Below are 22844 nucleotides of genomic sequence, written 5' to 3' on the forward strand. Positions count from 1 at the left end.
GGAGGGGGTGGAATACTTTTTTCACAGCACTGCATGGCGCAGATGGAAAGTCCTGTGTGAGGAATTGAAGTGCTGCAGCACCACTGCAGGTCCGCCATCACCCGACCACAGCAGGGCAACTCCGGCACAGTCGATACAACACAGGCTTCATTTGAGGAAATGAATAAATGAAGTACGCTGTCTGGTCCCAGATTATAAATATACTTTCTTTGTTTACAATTGTCACATAATTTGGATTTTCTTTTTCAGAAATGTTACACTTAAGAAGGTTTATTGAAAATCATTAGGCACCAAAAGGTCCCCGAAAGCACCTGGGATTAATTAGAAGAGGACAGCTATTCACTGTGATTCACCTGAGGTTCAAACATGTTCTCATTAATTCACAGTAATCAATTAAAAGAATGCTTCACACAACACAGTGCTGGGAGCTTTTTCCTCCTTGACATGCTGTGAGCTGAATACCTCCGAGTTTGTACTGGAAGAACTGACTCGTACTGACTAGCAGGGGTTATATAACCGTCACTGTCAGTATTGGTTCACGTATTCATCTCATTTTTTTGTTTTTTTTAATTAGTCACTGAGAGTTTCCATCACACTAAAGTGTTTAAGGAGCTTACCTGAACCCCAGGCTGCTGATGTGGCGGCTGCCGAGACTCGTCAGGCTCTTCTTGGCTGAGTCCTCCAGGTTGTTGGAGCCCTCGTCATTGACCACCATGGCCAGGATAAGCCCCGCCTCCACGCCATCCACATACTTTGCGAGGCGACGGCTCTCGTTCTTACTGCGGTACGTGTCAAACCTGCGGGAGTGAAAGGAGGTTGAAGAAACTTCATCATTAACATGTCGTCTGTTCATCCTAAAACACAAATGGATGTTTTGTTCGAACAGTTTATGCATTTATCGACTGCAGGCAAAGCAAATGTGCACTGATATTTACTCAAATTAATAGTCAGATTCAGAAATGATGACAAAACAAAACTTCTAATGAACATTTCCAAACGACAAGTATCGCATGCCTGTGGAAAACAATGACATTTTGGTTGCTTAAAGAAAAACCTGCTGATCGTCTCACCGCACAGCATGTTGACCAGCTCGGCTCGAGCCTGATGAACAGTTAAATGCTGCCAGTTTACACTCGTCCATTTAGTTTACTTCAAATATTAATATTTGTATTTGTTCTATGCATTCCATTGCACCTTTTATAAATCCCGTTTATATGCAGTGCAGAGTTTTTAAAAGGATCGTTTTGAGTTCAGCTTCATGTGAAGGATGTTAATTTAAAGGTTCACATTCATTCAAAGTTTTTACCTCTTTTAAATCCAGTATACAAAATGATGCTGTTGAAAAAAATGTCAAAGGCTGTGCATATAAATATGACTCATGATACAGTCTCTAGAGGTCTATGATTTAACTTTTACCTGTAGCTTAGTGTCAAATAAACACTGAACAAACAAATAAAAGCACAAATTGCAGTATGGAATATGGAACAATAATACATTTCTAAATTAAAAGAGAAATTAATTCAAGCCGTGTGTGGTGTTCATGTTTTTGCATTATTGGGGTTTTAAATCAATACAGCCATAACGATTTACGTAAAAAATACTTAACAGACATTTACTTTATCTCATTTACAAGCAGTATAAACAGCATATATGGTTAATATTTGCACTTTACCTCTGTTAAATCACATTTATCACTAAAAGTGTTTTTTTGTGGTAAAATGTAATTAATGTATGTATATGTCACTCCCTAATATCAGGTGCTAGTGGTGCTTTAGCAAAATCAGTGCCCCTCCATCAAAAATGGAAGATCCATTAACCTTTGAACAACCAATGACACTCACTAGTATCCCTCCTCGCTTGCATCATGATATATTGTTATTGTTGTATAGTGTAGTATTTCACTGGATGTGACCTCCATTTGAAATAACATTATGGATAATTAATCATGAAAGGATATTAAGGATGCCATTGATTCCTAAATGTAATATCCCTGCATGAGGCAATGCAGAGCTATTAGAGTCACATTTGTCTCCTTCATTACAACTCTTCATTACAAGCTTATGAGATGTCATCCAGCACATTGCTTCTCCTCTAATTAAGTCTCAGGAGTGTTTGGTGTTGAGGAGCGCCGTCTGTGTTGGAGGAGGCCATCACCTGTCATCGTGCAGAACCTCTCCAGTCTTGGGGTCGATCACGTGGATGATGATGCCTCGGTTCCCCCAGCTCCTCTGGAACAGGTAGTGGTTTTGGTTGCTTTCTCCGAGGCGGAGGGTCGCGTTGAGTAAAGTCCATGACAGCTTCTTCTTCCCGTGAATCTCCAGCGTCCCTCCGGTCCCCACACCGACGTACTTCCTCCCAAAGTAACTGTGCTCCTCATCGCTGTCATCCAATCTAAGAGCAGTGTCGGAGAATCGTAGATGTTTTAATGCAACCCGGTATCGCAGCAAAACGTGAAATAGTCACGCTTTGACTTCCCTAGGCGTGACAGTTTCACGTTTTCCTGTTCTGGACAAAATTAAACCTACTGCATGATTTCGGTCGTGTGATTTACAGGAAAATGAAACTTCTAGGAGAAACACATTGTTGTGGTTAGCGAAGACAAATCAGCTCAAGGACAACATTGTCACCTCTGTGGATTCAAACCTCTGCCTCCTGCACTGCAGTCTCTTCTGATTCTGATTCATGCCACCGAAAAATGTCCTTTGTACTTGGTCACATGATCCTTTGTTACGGTACTTTTACGTGCATGTAAGTTTCACGCTTCTAAAACCTGACACTGTCACGAATACAGAGGCCAAAGCGTGGCTATGTCACATTTTGCTGTTGTGGACCGGCGTGTCTATTTCACGCTTTGCCGTCATACTGGGTTGCATAATGATATTATAATATATATATATGTTTTCATCTATGTTGTTGTTGGCAGTGAAACAAGATCTTGAATGCAAACCTGAGGAGCCCCACTCTCATAACTTTATGACTTCTCTCCACTGTCTGTTGCACATAAAGACTAAAAGGTCAACAGACATGCTAGCAGTACTGTGAGGCTGTACGTAGTCACTGGTGCACAGAGCTGAATGCTAAAGTCACTAAGCTCACATTAACAATGCTAATATGCTGATGATAAGTAGCTGTAATATTTACCAGCTCTCGCCACTCCTTACTGTGCTAAAATAAAGATAAACTCAAAGCACAGATCACCACAGTGCTTAAACATTTTAGTGAGAGGGACATGAATGGGTGTGCCAAATTTCATGGCTATTCATCTCAGAGCTTTTGAGACATTTTAGTTTAAACCAAACATGTATGACATGATGATGGAAGTAGAGGGAAAGTCGCAGGTCACAGAATCCTCTGAGCACCACAGATGTGTCAGTTCATTCATCGATAGTTGTTAAAACGTTTCACAGATGTAGATAAAATCGTGAATGAGAAGTAAAAGAATCACAAAAACCACCAACACGGATCGTCATATCATTTCTATCCTTAGAGATGTCACTTGTATGGTTAAAAACAGCTCACGAATATACAAGCTGTGATCAGAAAGTTCAGAGGTTGTCTACAACAACCAGGAACCATTAATCTCCCCACCATCCCTTTCACAGCCGTCTCCATGTGCAGTCAAACACATGAAGGTCCTATTCTGTCGGTTCATCGAGCACCATCTGCAACTCTCGCTGGATCTCCTCCACAGCGTCATGACAACGACCGCCTCAGTTTGAACTTAATGTCGAGGAACAGAATGAAGTCACAGGGAGACAAAATCCGGCCGGCAGCGGTTTTGAGGAGCGACGATCGTGTTGATGCTCGTGAGAATCTTTCACATTTCAATGGGAGGTTGTTTTGCGTCGAATAATTTCAAGTCTTTGCTTCATTGCTGTCGACCAGAGGCGCCCAAATTAAAATCAATGTTTTATTCACTTCACTAACTCTTTACTCTGTTTTATGGAAATTCTATTATTTTACACAAATAGTCAAACATTTAGTCTTCAAGCCAATATTTTCTAAATCTTTTACCCTTGTGCGACTACCTCCATCTCTTCATCTTGACTGGCAGCCTAAAGTCAGCGATACACGGACAGCACCAGAGAGAAAGAGAGAATATCATAATTCTTTGCATCAGACAAATGTAATTAAATAAAGAAAGATTAACAGCACCATGCTGTAGTCAGCCGTGAAACTCGTATTATGTACAGTTCAGCTGCACAAACTGTACAGTTCACAGTCATTACGGTCAGGATTTTACAGCACTAAGGAAATAAGTAGAATAAGCACAAGGAGGATAATGAGCTTGTCAAACGCTGTGTTGGGCCAAAAAGAGACAGCGGGCCAAACTCCCTCTGAGGCATTTCTGGGGCTTCTGTAGCCGAGCTCCTGAGTTTGGCACAAAAGTTCAACATTCGGGGACGTTTAACATTTCACAACGATGCTGATGTTGATCAAGCAGAGTAACTTCCTCACGAAGGTTGTTGCTTCCACCTGCTCCATGCGAGTTACTGTGCTGCGCTCCACAACACAACCAGTCTCTCAACTTTTTTTTTAATCACACCTCGTATCGGTTTCATTTTCAACAAACCTTCTGTCATTCGTCTACAACAGCAGCAGGAGGCTGTACATGAGACTGAGTCAAAAACAAACTACAATATGTCTTTGTTATAATGATGAAGGAACGGGGAACAATGGCACAGAAAATTATGCAGGTTTATCTCAGCCTCTTGAATCGTGATTTCTTGTAACTTGGACGTTTCAGTCACTGCTCATACAGATTTATTTTCAGGATAAATGTTAAAAATAAAAAGTGTCCAGATGGAATGAAATCGTTACAGCAACTCATCACATGATTCACAACCAAGAGAGGTTTCATATTTTGAAGTCAGCACGGCACTGGTGGCATCACTGAGTGGATTACTGCTCAGCAGAATGAGGACCATACATGTTTGTACTGACTTTAACGGGAGGCGCCGTTTGGTCCGAATTGATCGTTTTTTAATACTGGATTTGTGTTTTAAATGAAAACTGAAAGAATGGACGAGTGTCTCAGCAGTTGATTCATTTTTAATGTCAATTTTTATGAATATGATGGTTGTGAATCAGGATGAAGGCAATACTTTTAACATCAATTTGTTTTGGTTTTGATTTATCCTTTATGTCCAATAGTCATCCTGTTTGATATTCAAAATTTTTACAACAAATATCTAATTGATCAAATGACATCAAAGTGGGACCATATTGAAAAAATTACATCTATAAATTCATGCTAAAATGAATAAAACCGCACCTTCCAAACAGGGAGATGCTGAGGTTTCCTTTATAAGGACAGTCTGGGCTCCCGATGTGCAGCTCCCCTTTGTTTCCAATCAGAATGTGCTTTGTTCGGAGCTGTATGGGCCGGTTGGTGTCAGCAATCACCAGCTTTCCTGGAGGGGAGGGAGGGGGGGAGGAGAGAGGAGGGAGTTAGGGGGGCTGAGTGATGGAGCCTCCTGGCAGGTCATTCATGCCCCACTGCCCTCAGACACCTTCTGTCTTCCTACCATTTATGGCCCTGGGCTCAGGCCATCCACACAAACACACCTTCGCCAAGCTCCTCGTCGAGCAGCTCTGCAGCCCGATGATTCCAGCTCAGTGGTGAAAAGCTGTTCAACGTCAAACATCTCCTATATATACTATTCCTCCCCGAGTGGCCTTGGCCCGGCTTCCACCGCCATTTATTTTTGCTTATATTATGTAACTCATTTTTTTGCACAATATAGTCAACAAAAGTGAATGCTTTGAAACACTGTCACTCTGAGAAATAACTCCTATCGTGACACTTCGGTAACAGAACCAGTGGAGAACCACTTATGGTAAACAGCTCTGCGGGTTACATGTGGCAGAAAAAAGCTCCGCTCGGTGAGAGAGCCATCGACAGACGTGATCACCGACGGGTATTCTGCTGAACGGACCGACGTCACATCATGCAGTCTCTGATAGTACACAATCAGAAATAGAAATCAACAAATTGTATATGAATGCCAGTGCCAAACAACAATCCCTTAATCTAAACACAGATTATGTATATATAAATCTATTACTGTGCCCATTAGCCTAAAGACTGCTGAGGTTAAACTACTAACTGATGCATAACAATGAATTATTCTCTGAAACGCAACAGCCCTCATATGTGACAGTATTTTTTTTCTTAATATGCTTTCAATAAATATTACTCCACTGAAAGTGTTTTTATTGAAGTGATGAATGAATTCAGATTCCATCTCTTCTCTCACTGGATCTCAGTGCAGATTACTGTAATATTTCTGGCCTGAATCCTCCACGGGGAAAGTCTCACATATACTTCATTTAATGTTTCTGTTGTGACATTTGGAGAAGTTTAATTTTACACATTCATTGTATTATTGTTCACTGTTAGTTCTGGTGGTACTCACCTGAATGTGCTGGTAAAAGCAAACTCTAAAGCATTATTCAATTTGAGAAATGCTTCTCTGCTCTGATGTTATGTGATTTCTTGCTCCTACGTTCTCATAAAACTGAGCTGCTGGTTTGATGAAATGACATCAACTCTCAACAACTGTGTGATTTCTCCATGTTTGACAGCTCAGATTAAGATCTGATGCCAAAACCCTCAAATAATGCCTGTGATTCATTCGGATTTGATCATTCTAATGTTTCGTTTTCGGGTCATTTCACACGCTGGTACTGAAAATGTTCCAAAGGTTCTGATGCTTCAGCTCAAATCTTAATTAAAGCTCAAAAACTTCACCAACTTCTACTAATTTTAGGTTCCTTTAATTGCCTTCCAGTCCACGTCAGATTGGACTTCATGGTGCTTCTGATGACACACAAATATGTGTCTCATCTCCAGCATCAGAAACCCTCTCAGAGGTCCTGTCTGTCCCCACAGTTAAATACAAGTCAGCAGTTTTTTTTCCTGTCGTGTCCTTTGGCTCATCCCTGCTGACATTAGACAGTCTGACTTGGCTGAGGCCTTTAAATCTAGACAGAGATGCTATTCTTTGATTCATTCATTCAGAATTTTTTTTCACCAGTTTACATCATTCCTCCGGTGTGTTTGTCTTAGTCTCAATAAATCTGTCAATCTACGTCCCAAACCACTGCATCTCTGTAGCTCTGTTTGTTTTGTTGTCCCCCAAGACAGCTCAAACTGTCCTTTCTCTGGACCAGGGGTCTTCAATGTTTTTCAGGCCAAGGACCCCCAAACTGATAGAGAGATGGAACAGGGACCCCCTACTATATATATTGTTTAAAATTGTGTTTTATGTTAAACTGGAGGAGTGCAGGAGGCTTGGAGGGACAGGTCCAGGCTTGGAGGGACAGGTCCAGGCTAGTCTCGCTGTGAGTGAACCGGTGTCCAGCTTGAGAGCTCGTGTGTCGCTGAATGTGTGCATTTCTGACTGAAAGATAACATCTTCTGCCTCCATTTATCCATTCGCTACAACATTTTGGATTTGTGTTAATGTGTATTTAAAGACATTTAAATTTGTGGAAAAATTTTTTTGAAAAAAAATAAATATGAAAAATTGTCTAATCAACCAAAAATTTCACAGACCCCCTGCAGTACTTCCGCAGACCCCCTAGGGGTCACGGACCCCCTGTTGAAGATCTCTGCTTTGGACCATCGGCCATGCTGGGACCTTTTCTGTGACCCGACCTCATGTGGTCTGTTTCACTCAGAAATATGTCACAGTACAGAAGACGAATTATCATTTTAAAAAGAGGAACACAGGGTGGATTTCTACGTCATACCTCCATTGAGAATCTCAATAGAGTGGACTGTAGCTGACGTGGTGAGAAGGACCTTCCTGCCATAACCGATGGTAACACGGTGGTCTTCACTGTGTCCTGGCATCCATGGTTGTAGTCCTGGCTCTTTATCTGGACACACTGTAGAAAACAGAAAAGAAAGAAACATTTAAGTTACAGAGATGAACACAACTCACCAGTTATACAGTTCTTAAAGACTCCAATGGAAATCAAGTGTTTCACCTTGTTAACATGTCCATGTTATTTTATGATAAAAAAAAAAAAAAAAAAAAAACACACATCATAAGGGGAATCATCAAAACTGAAGCAAGCATTTTCGGTCAACTTTCTTTCCTGGAGCTGCAGGATGAGGAGAGTTAGGTGGGCGGAGTTAGGTGGGCGGAGTTTGGGGTGTCGGATGACTGAGTATGATGACTCTACCAGAGAATTTCCATTTTTATGATTTATACTTCTACATTTCACAGAGAAATAGTGTGCATTACAATATAAATATTGTAAATTGTACAGCTACTTTGCAGGTTATTTTTAAGATTAAAATTCCACATTAAAACACGTATTAAGATCATAAAAGTAATTGTTTAAATGGTGGTCTCCTGTGTTTTTGGCATGTGAGCCCTCATTGTTATTAGTTCCATCAAACAGATATCCTCCAAACATCAAGAGGGTCACTCTTTATGGTCACAAAATATAAAATGACACATTCAGAAAAATTAAATAAGGCAACAAATGTTGACATTTCGAGCACCGTGTTATTTTATCTGCCTCAGTAATCCTCTCACATAAAGACTAAAGGTTTTAGAAACAACACGCGAAAGAAACTATTTGGTTTATCTGGTTCATTTTATGTCATTCAGACTATAAAATATCTTCAAACACAACAAACTACTACAACTACTGCCAAAAGCAATTTTCTTTATTTTCACTGCAAGTGCTCCAAACAAGGCAGGTACAGGCCGAGCTGTCATGAAAGAGCAAATAAACAGAAGATCTTCAAGATTCTTTACAGGAAGGAAAATGGAATGAAATAAAAATGTGACCATGAGTCACGTCTTTGCTTGTCCTTTTTCTGGCCTTCACTTTATCAAGAAAGAGCAACCTTGTAGCAAGTGTGCAGTTTCTGTAATGTGAATGAATCAAACAAACAGATGGAAAACACTCCTAGTTTTAGAATAAATGAAACCCTGTGCAACACGCAGCAGCTACACAAGCCTTTATCAGCCTTTATTGTCTCCTTGACGATATCTTTTAATGCGGGAACATTGCTTTTTTTTTTTTTTTAAATAAAAAACATGTTGGCTGTGCATTATAATAAAAATAAAGTTTGTGTCAGTCACTCAAAATCAGTGAACATCATGTTCTTTTTTTACCTCTAATTTGCACTGGCATTCAACAATCAGAGACAAACGCTTCATGAAGGTTAGGTTAGGTTAGGTTAGGTAGGTACTTTATTAATCCCCGAGGGGAAATTTTTTCGCTACAGCAGCAGCAAGGTGGGGAGAGAGAAGAACTGGAACAACCTGTACTGACACTATTCTTCATATTTATAAACTGTGCAGACTAACATGTCACCTATTATTGAAAGCAACCAGTTAGTATATGTTTTTTGGAGGCTGTTGAGAATCATTGTGGAAAACAGAAAAATCACAAAGAGGAAATAAACAATGTAAAAATGTATTTTAAATTAGGAAATCACCAATAATCCCAGATTGATACGATCAGCACTGTCACCACTTTCTGATTTCTTCCTTTCCTTTAATTTCTTCCAACTCTAATTGTCTCAGCTTCCAAATTGGTGCATAACAGCACACGGGGTTATTGGATTGCTTACTCGAGGAAGAGTGACTGCTAAACCCATTTCATTTGTGTGTTGTGTGTGTTGCTGTCCGGTCGGCCAGACAGAGTTTCAATCTATCGCTATCTGCTGTGTGGTGGTTACCTCATCTCCCTGCTCTCTAATGGACACATCAATGGCACTGACTAGCCGGGGATCTGGATTGTCAAGTAAATTTCCCAAAGGACTAACAGATTGATAGGTGGTGACATGCAATCAGCTGGTTCTTGCTGTCTGTCTGTGACTGGCGGCTGTTTGTTTGTCTCTGGAGATCGCAGTGTCTGTGGAGGTGTTTGTCTGCAGCCCTGCTAAAAGTTTCCGGTAATATTCCCAACTCTTCTTATTTGCATGGATAAAACATCCATCTTAGCGTGTTAAACTAGCTTCGTGAAGATTTAGGGACATAGTGTTTGACAGAATCATTTTTGCAGGAGTTGGTTTGTGAACATTATGAATCCTCCAGTTCAGATTCTGTCCGTCACCATCTTTGCTAGTTCAGAGCGGTTTGGAGCAGGAAGTGACCATATTTGGACGAGCTGGGGGAGGAGCCAGCGGTGGATCTGACTGATCTGATCGGAAACCTGACGATACTACATCCCGCCCACCGACAGCTGTAACCTGACTGCACCACAGGCCTGTCAATCAAACAGACACGCCCCCAAAAACAGGTCTTCTTGAATCTTCTTTTCTAATGAATGAGGGATTATTTTCAGATGGACCTCCAGAAAACTAATAAGAAGGAGTGACTTTAGCTAACAACACCGAGATAACTGATGGACACATTTTATTCACTTTGGATTTGATGAGAGAAGTTGAATGGGAGTCTATGGAGCCGGAGGCTTTTTGGAGCCGACCTCTAGTGGCACTCGCTGGTATTGCAGCTGAAGACACTTCAGCATTGGCCTCATTTTTCGGAGCCAGAAGCTACGTGCACTTTAATATACAGTCTATATAATAGTTTAGGTGTCACATGACAGTGCTGGTCACATGACGATGAGAGGCTGTATATAGGAGAGACGGTGACCCTTGTCTCTGTTCAGGGATGCTGTCAGCCATCAGATGTCCTCCCTGATTTTTCTCTGGCTGGCCGCTGACTCCTGGTCAGTGACCTTTGATTGCTTCCTTATGCAAGTTGCTTTTAGTGTGGTGTTCAAAGACAGCTGATGTCTATTTATAGTGTCGATTCAGTCTCAGAAACATTCGGGAGTCCAACTACTCAAACTGAAAGTTTGTGCTAATTTTATTTCAATAGACTGGAAAGTACTTCCATGTGGAAATAAGAGGACTAATTCATGTCCACGTTTCTACTTCTCAGAGTACTAAAGGACACAAAATGGAAATGCTTACTCTATAAAACACTACACACAGCACAAAATTCTTCATCAGCAGCTGTTCACACACAAATCTCTGACTATGCGTCTGAAGTCGGTCCTCGGAGGTCTAAGCCTACCAAATGTTTGGCAGCTGGGAGGAAAAACTGCTGAGTGCGCCGCTTTGCTTTTCTAGAAATTATTTTCTCAACCTGAAAACACAATGAACTGTTCCTGAACTTTATCAGAAAGCCACTAAAACCCAGGTGAGCCGGGGAGAATTACACCACAAAAACAAATCAGCTAAAAACTAAAGACTTCAAAGCACCACACCTGGTTTCCTCACTACAGGAACTACGAGTTAGGACAGGATAATAATCAACTGTAACACAGTAACAGATCTCTTAAAGAAACCTGTTGTGTTATTGTCCCGAGGTTGCTCTGTTTACACGGTGTTGTGTTGCTGCTGTGAGCTCGTTGGAGCCTCGCTCAGGGTGGAGCGGTTAGAAACCATTAGAGAACAGTTTCGGTCCTGCTTGTTCCACTTCACACCACCGTTAAATATGAAAAGTCAGCAGACTCAAACTAATTAGCTGATCTGGAAAATGAGTCCTGAAAAATGGAACTCATCAATGGAACAGCAATCCAACTAATTTAATCAATTAATATTCAAATTCATTTATCTATCAGAATTCATAAGAGGATTAAGAGACGGAAAAATTTGTCATTATGATGCAAAAACAAAACAATTAGTTTTCAGAGTTGCCCAAGGAAACTATCAAAACCAGTCATGTGAGATCAACTTTCTGCACTGAAACTCCCACAGATCACCTGCCAATCAAATTTGAGCCAGCGTTGGATTTTTCTGTTGAAAAGGTTTCTGTTGCATGATATTGGCGTCGTACATGTAACACACATGGAGTGGGTGAGTTGTGTTTTAATTGTGAAAGGAATCTATTTCTGTGAATTAAAACCCTCACGAGGCCTCGATGGAGGAACGGCCACTTATTTTGTCGTTTTTCACATCCTGGCCGTGGTCCATGGTGAGTCTGTCTCCTCTCCTCATAAATTACTGCTAAACATCATGAGGGTTATTAATCAAAGTGCAGCTGGGTTCTATCTGTTGTTTTTGCCTGACATCTCTCTTTGCCAAGTCTGGGCAGGACGTTTAGTCACCATAGTCACCTCAACTGATAACTGTAATCTCAAAAAACAAATGTAAATAGGATGTAGTCTGATCAGGGTTTCACATGGCACAGCAGATGATTTCATCCAGGAAAGAGCTGCAAGATTTAATGCAATGCTCTCAAGCTAAAAATATGCAGCCTAAAATGTTTGCAACTAACAAAAACAAGCTTTTATTAAGCACAGTGAAACGCAGAGCTTATTTAAATAACATTTTAAAGTGCAGAAAAAGTTAGAATATTTCTGAAAACCATCGGAAGAGTAAAAGTCCTGAGGCCTGTTTGAAGTCGAGAGGCGCAGGTGTGTCCACCTGCTTGGTAAAGTAGGAGGAATAGATAAGTAGAAGATGTGTCAGAGCCGACTTCAATCATGACCAATCAATTTAGCTCCTTTCATTCTCTTTAAAGCCGCTGTGGTGCAGAGTAGTGTTAGTTTCTAATGACTGAAGAAGGAGCAGACCGACACCACCAGCCAAACTTTAAACTGGAGGAACATTGGACGAACTCGTCTGGAGGTTCAGGCTCTAATCACTGAATTTATGTTACTCCGAGTCGGCCTACACCATGATGATGTTTAATCAGCTTAAGAAGAGATTACTAATATCATGAGCAACTCTTCCCCTGGTGTTATGAGAACCGCTGCCAAGTGAAGGAAGCTGTTCAACGGTACAAGACAAAAACCTCTCTTACAAACACTGTTATTAATTAAATGTCAAAGTGAACAAAGAACACTCATCCAATACACTGAAATCAGCTGCTGGAACCATGTTGAGAAGTGAAAAGAAGTTAATTATGCACACTTAAAACTCCCGATGCGATTAATTCATTAACAACACTGATGAAGAGCAATTTGTTCCAAAAATGTTGTGGTGTTAATAAATAAAATGCACCGGGAGCTTTGAGTGTGAATAGTTTACTATCCAATCATTCTTTAAATGACTAAGCTTTCGTGTGGACATGACACAGTTACACTCTGTGTTCTTACACAGCTGGTCGATGACTAAACCAGATGAAAAGGCTTTTAAACTGTGACCACTTTATGTATAATTTAACAGCAATTCATTTATAGTTTAACCAGAGTACTTTTTATATTTTATGGCTGAGATTCACAACTGTGTCATGAGGCTCGTTTTGACTATGAAAGTGTGATTAAATATGTAGAACAACCACCAAACCTATCTGTGGGATTTTGCATCATACTGTTCATGTGCACTTTACGTTAAACGTTAAACTATCCCGCTGTTCGACCTGGTTTGACTTGGCCGAGGCGCAAGATGCAACTTTGGCACTGAAACTTCACGTCCACGGGTGCATCTTTAACGAGAAAAGCCTCCGTCGCCGCACTAAACGGCCATCGCATCTGGAGTTGCAACGCTCCTGCGCTGTGTATGAAAATCTTGCTCCATTATCATGATGTCACTGAATTCCTCTGTTTGAGCTTGTCATTAATATGCAGCCCCGTTAGTAAAGCTCCAATAAAAGGCCGATCCGCCTCAGACTGAGAAGCTTTTTTTGGTTGTGATTAAAACGATTTTCTTTTTGCAGTTAGAATACAGATTAAAAAAAAAAGAGGCACAGAGAAAGAAGAATTATGTGTTTGGTTGAAAGTGCGCAAATATTTCTAATAAGGCGTCACACAAAAACACAAACACACACAGACACGCACAGAGCAGAGCGAGGATCAGCTGTGGCGTCTCCTGGCTACGAGCTTGTTGGCACGGCTGCCAAGACATGAAGATTTCTACTTTCCCTCATGACCTCAAGACGAATACTAGCCCGCAGGGTGTATGTGTGTGTGTGTGTGTGTGTGTGTGTGTGTCTCGCTATGAACGAGGGTGAACAAAAACCACGTGCCTGCTTTTTGGTTACAACTCATCACTTGTCGGACCTCAAAGATCCAACACTGATGGTCATTATCGAAGAGACAGATTCACTGGTTGGACCTGCAGCAGGTGTGAACACACACACATCAGAGGTAACGCACACACACCGGGCAGGCAGTGTGTTCCAACAGTGGTGAAAACGTCTGGAAAAAGCTGGTAAGTGCATTTGAATTGAGATTTGTTTTTGCCAAACTACTCTTTCCAAGGCCAAAAATTATTTCTGATCTAACTAGTTCTATACATTTAATGTACATTTTCAAGAGAATATCATACAGCTCGTACTGTCAGTGCATCTGAAGGGCTTCGGTATCATCATGACGTTCTGCTGCGTTCAGTGTTTCATCATAGTTCTTGACAGCTGATGTTGCTCATGTGGAGCAGATGTTACAGGTGCTGCGTTTGGGTGCACGTCGCAGCACAGTTTTGAAATGACAATCAGAGAGCTGACTGGAGAGCAGAGAAAAGTCACGTCAGATTTTTCAAACATGAATATGTTCTCTCCTCAGAGATCTGCGTGTGCGTACAGATCTCGACATCTTTCCTCGCGCTGCAGCTGAAAACAGGCGAGATTGTGTCGAATGTCCTGCGGGCAGCAACGTGAAGTGGCACGGTACAAATCAATCCTACCTCATCTGGAAGGGTCGGCGGCAGATAGGATCAGCTGGAGGGTGAGTGAGGTAAGATTCAGGCTGCACGAGTGATTAGAGCTACGTGGGCGGGCCACCGAGGAGAGGCAACGTACTGCTGCTGCTCACCGACACCACTGACATGCAAACGTTCTGCTTCTAAAACAAGAATATGTTGGTGTGGAGGTTTAGAAATTCATACCGAATAAACGAGGCATTTTTCGATGGGAGATACTCCCGAAATAATTCAGATGACTGTATCGAAGTTTGGTACTCAAATTGATTTAATAAACGTACATATTGGTTTGAACTAATGATCTTTAGTCAGGTGAAGATCAGTAATCTGAAATATGGAGGTTTGAACGTTCTTCGTTTTAGCACCTTTTTACTGACTGATGTTTTTTTTTTACTGTAATTGTTTTTAATGTGAATGTTAAGCGTCTTTAGCTCCAGTAAAACAGAAGAGCTGTGGTTCACTCACCTGTTAGGATGCCGGGGAGCAGCAGAGCTGCCAGGAACACCACACATGTCTTCATCTTCATCTCTCTCCGCCCGCCGCTGACCGACTTCACACCTGTGGCCTTCATCGGCTTCTTCGGCCCTCCCGCTGGGTGTTAGAGTACGAAGAGCCGAGTTCACAGAGGGACGCCACCAAAGGCACCTACAACATCACATTGAAATGCAGAAGACTCAGTAAGACGTGGACAAATAGGCGTATTTTAAAGACTTCCCGTCGTGCAGACACGGCAGGAAGGCTGTCACATTTCTGGACAGCAATGTCACACAGTGGAGGAGACTTTCACAAACATCACTTTTAAATGTTGTTTTGAGCTTTCAAAGACATTATTGATGGTAGATTTTTCAGCTGGATGTACTTTGGGGAGACAAAGATATACATCCAGTCTTTTTGAATCTTCTTTTCTAATGAATGAGGGATTATTTTCAGATGGACCTCCAGAAAACTAATAAGAAGGAGTGACTTTAGCTAACAACACCGAGATAACTGATGGACACATTTTATTCACTTTGGATTTGATGAGAGAAGTTGAATGGGAGTCTATGGAGCCGGAGGCTTTTTGGAGCCGACCTCTAGTGGCACTCGCTGGTATTGCAGCTGAAGACACTTCTGGATCAGAACCATTTTACAGACCTGAAGCTACGAACTCTTTTATATCCAGTATGGGGTAATAATACAGAAGATTATTTCATTTATAATGTAACTATATCTTTATCTCATATATCATAATCATAATTTGAACAATGAATTTAACATGAAGTCAGATTTATATTATTTCACTTTGTGACGTCACATTTTATATTTGGGATTGTACAGTTAGACACTGTTTTGTATTTTGTTTAACATTTAAAGCACACGTCTGTGATGAGGACTAGACATTTACAACAGGGCCCACATCAACACGGGAAGTTGCACAAACACACACACACACTTTAACAGGAGACACCGACCTGAAAAAAATGGATGAACAAACAAAAACATTTCCTTCAAATGTACTGCAGGTGCATCTGCCATTTCCAAATACAACACAGTCATGGTGTTCTGCAGTGTCCAACACGTGTCAGCAGCACAGTATGCAGAGTGACCGAGCTGGCAGCACTGACTGGAAGCTTTTCCTGACTAGAGCTTCTACACATATCCAAAAGCTGTGACGTTTTCCATTTTTAATAATACATTTAATATCTTCACAATGTTTATAGCAGATTAATTAACAGGAAGGTAGTTATGCTGTGAGATCCTCTTAATGACCTGCAGAAAATTGGCTGAATGGCTATAAACTGCACAGCGCCCTGATGCTGGCTTTGATTAGATTTAATTAGCTATTGCTGCCATGTGGAGAGCTCAGTGAGATGTTGTGGGCATAAAGGAACACTAATTAATCATCATTTATTTTATCATGTAATTAACTTGCCGTTTGACTATGGGTGACAGAGTTAGTGGGAGTTTCTACGCCGAGCCTGTTTACCATACAGGCTCTGACACACTGCTCGCCTAATGAGCCAAACAGCCTTATACTTCATTCAGTTTGTTTTCAGTATGTTCCTGTAAGCTGCTGATGCCGTTAGTCTGCTTCAGGTCAACACACTCTATCTCTGTCCAGATGCTTCTCTTTATAAATGCAAGCGTGTGCATTATGCGCCGCCATTCATCTCCCTGTGGTAATGTGTGTTTGTGCACCGTCACGGGCCACAGCTGTATAGTAATCACGGGTAAACACATTTCCCAGGTAATCTCCTCTGGATATTAGTATCATATATTATCTTGTCTAGCAACAGATTAATCCCTGATCTGCAGCAGCAAAAAAAAGAAAATGAAATATTTCATTTCTTCTTGCCGATTTGAGCAAACAGGAGACTCCTGGTTGCCGCAGTTCCTGTGGATTCATTGAGTGAAGTAGAGAAAATGCCGTGTGGAAGCCCGTGTTTATCTAATATGGTTTGTAATCCTTTGTTTAGAGAGGATTTGTGGTGGAGGTGCAGTGAAGAGCCAGAAAGACGTCCAAGAAAATGTACTCGTTTCATTTCATACCATGAGCTTTTTTTCCACTGCCACTGCCGACTCTACTCGCTTTTAGTACCAGGTGCTTTTCCTGATTTCATTTTCTGAAGCAGGTGGTATCCCCTTTAGTCCACGTGACGCACTGATTGTGATGATTCTCGGCGACCAATCAGCGGTTTGCGGTGTTTCCTCATCACTTTTTAGTATTGGCTGAGCTCGCTTAAACCTCAGTGGAGGTGACACCAGCCAAAGTACCAGGTAGCAGGTAACCTCCACAACCTGAGCCCAACGGAAAACCAGAAAAAAAAGGAGTCACGCTGAGCCATCGAAAAGATGCTGCACGCCGTCTCTCATACGGACCTTCAGACTAAATCACATCAATTAAAACGGATCAAATTCTAGAAGGCTGAGCTTCAAGTAAGTAAATGTCAGCATTGCATAATTTCTGACTCCACTTTGCGCCACTAAAGATTTGATGAAAGCTGTCCTTCAGCTGCATTATGGGATGTCAGCAGGCGGTCAGAATATGTCATTACTGTTCATCCCACTGAAAACATGGCTGCCAGATAAAAAAAAAAAAATGAAGTACAGAGGAGTCACTCACGTCCTTCTGTTTCCTCATGAATTAAAGAATACAATGCAGTTGGAAAACTTGTGGTCAGCAGCACCACAGTACAGCAGTACAGTGGGGGTGAGCCTGGAATAATAAACTACCAATATTTATATATATTATTTTAAACATGATGAATTGTGTAAATATTGCAGTAAATCATTAAGTGGATTTGTGAATCTATTGATGGTAAAAAAATTAAAAAAAAAAAAAAAAACAAAAAAAAAAACTGTCCACAATAACAAGTGGATTAGTGTTTGTGGGGCCTTTATGTGATCCACTATGAACTTTCACTGCAGTGATTGTTAGACTGATATTGTTAGATTCTGTAAATTCCCAGAGGAAGTGGACTGACCCTCACGTCTGCCAGTGTGGAAGTAAAAAGTCAAAGTATCCGTTAGCTTTTCTTGCAAGTGATGCATTAAGAGTGTGATGGACTGACACGTTGTCCTCTCAGGGCCAGAAGGCTCCTGACCTCCCGGTGCATGTGTTTCACTCTGCAATGGGACCTCGGAGGACGGCACATCAACCAACTTAAATGTAAAAGTTTAAATATTAAGAGACTCTTAGACTATTTTTTGGTCCATATTTTTTGTTGTTGTCATGAATGCAACAAAGCCTCAATTCACATCTGGCCAGATAACAGGATGTCACTGATCAATTATTAATTGACTGATTTATTAATTGATTAATTATGAGTTGAATTAATGTTTTGACATTTTGGCTTGGGTCTTGCGAAGAGCACTCACACTGCACATGTTGTTAAAGCCTTAATAGCCGACCTTACTTTTAAAATAAGTTGACAGATGCAACAACTGGAAACGAGAGCGTGCCAGACCGACATATTCACACCGGGAACTCAGGTCTGAAACACCAGGTCAGGTTGGTTGGTTTGCTTCTATTAAGCAATTCATGAGCCTGTAATAAATCTACACTGCTGTTATATTTGTATATTAATAGAGTATTATTAGCCTTTGTTCTGCATAAAGTTGTTGGCCAATTGCACAGTTACACATAATTAAGGGCTGGGGTGTTTTAAGTGACAGGAGGACACGGTCAGTTACTACATGAAGTGTACTAACACGTAGTAAATACTTTACTGACTGTGGATGTGAGCAGAACCATATAAATCAAAGCACAGTGTTTTCATGGGCTCCACATACATATATTACTGCCTCAGTCACATTATGAGTGGATTACTGGTGTGAATTTAAACAGCCATCAATTCAAGGATGGCACAAATTATTCCAGACAAGAATCAACACACGTTTCACATTGAAGGAGAACAAAGACGATACTAACAGGTTCCATTTTAAATCCGTGGCCAGAAGTTGTCAACTGTGAAGGATGTTTCTGATTCCTGTTGTTTCCATGACGTCTACCCTCCTGACCATCTGCTTCATCTGACCTTTTCATAAGGGGGCATGCTGTGGATGTGTTTGTGTTGTTACACTGATTCACAGAGACACAGATGTAACGTCCATCACACATAGATGATACTCTTGTTCAGAGTGAAGCTTCTCATCTGTCCTCGTCAATCAAATGCATTCTCTCTGTCACACACATCACCTGCTGGAGCTGAAGCTGGAGCCACTTCAGAGAAGCATTCATGCGTCAGTAATAATAAAAGCTTGTTCTGTCTTGACTGTCTTAAAGTCTAAGTGTTCAAATAGTTTTTCTTGGGCTGTTGCTAATGCAACACTGGCAGCCAGTCAGTAAGCCGTGCACTGTTCAAGATTTCTCAGCCGGCCTGTTAACATGAGGCGAAGCAGCCAGCTGGCAGATTCCATCTTCAGTGAGACAGTCAGCCAGGGAAAGTGTGTGTGTTGGTGTCTGAATGACATGAGAGTGTGTGTGTGTTGTGTCTGCTGGTATATCTGTGAGGCTGCATATGTTTCCAGAAATAACTCGCCAAGACTCAGATGAAAAAGTCTGGAACAAACTGTTGTTTTTATTGTTGGTGTTTTACTCATCACACGCAAGTAGAGGGGAAATACTTGGAGGGATAGAGCTCTTTCCATTACACTGATTAATACCATGCCATTGCTACTGCATGCAGATTTAAAAATAAATCTTCTTCTCTGTTTTGGCTTTCCATTTGGCCTCTCTGAGTCACCAGAATTCCCAGGGTCCAATCTCCATCCACCAAAAGCATTTTTTTTCCCAGCTGAAAACACTCAGCTAAGAGAGAGCACTTGTTGCTATGATACTGAATATCTGCAGACGTAATGGTTAATTAATGTGTTTAAAGCACCTCATGTCACAGATAGTTTGTGTTATCAACAAACGCTGAGTGTAAAACTGTCAGTACGGAGTGGAGTCCTCACTCTGAAGACTGAAGCTCGTAGGGAGACCCGCCGGTATCTGTGGGTTCAGGAGATTTTGTGTGCAAGGAAACACCTCAGCGAGAAACCATTGTTAGGTTCAAGAGCTAAAGATGGAGAGCAGTTTTGTGCGAGCAGGACACAGTTTGAAGTGTTGCTGAGGAAAACTGGACCCTTTATTTTTTTTAGGGAAGATAGATGACTTTGAGGCCGTCAGCTCGGAGGGATGTCTCTCTGTTCGTCTCAGGTGTGCAGAGGTGAAAAAGATGACGCGAGGTCTTTGTGTTATTTGTCCCGCCCCTCCTTCACTGTGATTGGACGGCTGGTAAAAAGTGACAGTGACGAGTGCAGCAAGATCCAAAGTTGAACACTAAAAAGAATGGCAAACGTTCAGTGCTCAGCAGCTCGTCACACTGGTTGTGTTTGAGAAACCACGGCGCTCCCATTAAAAACTACTTTTAAAAACACAGCACTCTGGGAAAAGCGCTTCAGTGGACACGATCCTCAGTCCTGGAAAGTTTAGATTAGCTGGCCAACAAAGTCAATTTGTAATAACTTATGAATATTTTGAAATGTTTTCACAGTTTGTTCTGTTTCAGCTTCACTTTTCTTCTCTGAATTCAGTCTGGTGACTCAGCTCGTACTGGCGTTTTCTCTGAGCCACTCTGAAGGGCCGACCAATCAGAGACCAGCGTCGGTGGTCAACCGCGTATGCCCCTCCCTTTCTTCACTGTGATTGGACGGCTGGTGACAGTGACCAGCGCAACTCTTGGTGAACTCTTGGTGACCGGAAAGAAACGCTGAATAAACGCTCCGCACCTCGTCAAGCTGCTGGAGTTCATTAAAACAATTTAATAAATACGCTGTGCTCAGTAAAAAACCCTTTGGTGGACACGGTAGGTAGGAGCAGCAGTGGTGAAGTGTCGGCCGGTTTCCGCGCATGCTGATTGGTTAATGTGAACCCAAGGTCTACGCCCAGTAGGATGGAAGGAAGATCCTCTCTGGAGGGCGACAGACCCGTAATCATTCAGTCAAATTAAGTCTGGTTGGCACCAGGCGAGCGTTTTTTAACTATATTCACATTAATACAAGTGTGAATGTCCAAAATATTTGATTGAAGCTGTCATTTCCGCTCCACAGGAATAACTTTGGTGGCATTCTTCAGCCTGAATAAAAACGCTGTGAAACCACACACAGAAAGATAATTCAATGTCAACACCTGCTATTGAGTTTTCAGTTTTGCTGCAGTCATATTTAAATGAACAGAAACAGCAAGACATGGCAGACTAGTGGTTCTGTTATCTGAGGTCAAGTCTGTTTTGTTCTTTTGCAAACTAAAAGTAGGAGAAAGGTATTTTATTCATTTTGTCTTATTTTGGTGTTTCTGTGAGGACAAGGAGATTTTCAGGAAACAGTCTAAACATCATAGAAATCTTCCATTTGATCCAAATGAATGTGAATATCACGGCAGCCTGACAAAGCAGCCTTTAATCATGACATGGGCTCTCAGTTCCTTCTCTGAGCTTCAGTCCACAGCAGGAGGCTCACAGTGCCGGTATAGATAATCACTCTCGCCTCCAGACTCACACACACACACACACACACACACACACACACACACACTACAAATACCCGTGTGCACATTCTTCTGCAAAACTGACATCTGTGTTGAGAACATAATCCAGAACAGTGTGTTTCTTCAGTACAACTACGGTATGGAGAAAAACAGCAACATTATGAGACCCATTGTAACTTCAGATTTATGTGTGGAGGCGGAGCTGCAGCCATACGGTGGCTTATATGCTTCCAGCGCCTTCTGGTTATTGCACACTTTATGAGCTCAGCGTGACAGTGAAACTTTCAATACAAGCTGCCACTCCTCTGAAAACACTCACACACTTCCTAAAAAAAAATGAACTTCAGAGAGAAATGCCCCCTTTCCCTGCAGAACCACGCTCTCTGCCACACACACACACACACACACACACACACACACACACACACACACACACACACACACACACACACACACACACACACACACATCTGCCAGTGAGTTACTGAGGGTGGAGGACGCTTTCAAAGATGTTTTTATGACTTCCACAGTAACAAAAACTTACAATTAATCTCATGCAGGAGCGAGCCTTACGTCGGTGAATAGTTTGTAACGGTATACCTCTGGGGGAGTGCAGAGTATAGGGTGGGACGTTAGCAGCAGCTAAACACTGGCCAGATGGAGGTGAAAAGAAATCTGCTGACTGGACACACACACACACACTTCACTTTTTCCAAGTATGTTTTGTCTGAATAAATGTTTGATCCCCGTCTCGTCTACAGGAAGCCCGTCCCATTACATCCCCAGGAATGGACCTTTGATAAGGTTTTCCATGTAATGGGTGAAGGACATCCCAGCTGACTGGGCGTGGTTACCGTGGTGGCGGTGTTTCAGGAGTACATTCCTCTCACGTGCCAGCGAGCTTCCACGGGAGCCAGTAAATGTTCCCATCAGATCCGAGCCCTCTGCACGGCCCCACTAACGCTTACTGTGGGGTCAGCAACAAAGACGTCATCCCTCACTGGCTTCCCGACCGGTAAACACAGCCGATGTTGCGTCGAGCAGCTGCATGAGCTGGAATTTAATTCTGGTGTCTGAGGTACTGAACAAATGTTTATGTACCTGAGCAGGCTGGAAAAGAACCGGAGCCCAACTGATAAACTGCTCGGCATCGAACGAGCCCTGAAACACGCTGGCTGCGTGGCGTCATTTTAATTACAGACAGCTATT

General features: G+C 41.8%; 1 protein-coding gene across 5 annotated transcripts in view; it reads right to left on the reverse strand.

Annotated features, from left to right (window-relative positions):
• cemip (cell migration inducing hyaluronidase 1) overlaps positions 1-22844 on the reverse strand; it is a 153317-nt gene that overhangs the window by 61259 nt on the left and 69214 nt on the right. For all 5 annotated transcript variants that reach the window (XM_069172897.1, XM_069172899.1, XM_069172898.1 and 2 more), the window contains exons 2-6: positions 15092-15271; positions 7759-7896; positions 5276-5414; positions 2155-2391; positions 618-797 (exon numbers count right to left, since the gene is read on the reverse strand). In XM_069172897.1, the coding sequence (XP_069028998.1) occupies positions 618-797; positions 2155-2391; positions 5276-5414; positions 7759-7896; positions 15092-15197 (800 nt within the window). In that variant the 5' untranslated portion in view covers positions 15198-15271. The remainder of the gene's footprint in view (positions 1-617; positions 798-2154; positions 2392-5275; positions 5415-7758; positions 7897-15091; positions 15272-22844) is intronic.

This window comes from Embiotoca jacksoni, unplaced genomic scaffold (genome assembly GCF_022577435.1).
Source record: "Embiotoca jacksoni isolate LCO1_2020_lvr unplaced genomic scaffold, fEmbJac1.0.p SCAF_56, whole genome shotgun sequence".
Taxonomy (NCBI): Eukaryota; Metazoa; Chordata; class Actinopteri; family Embiotocidae; genus Embiotoca; species Embiotoca jacksoni.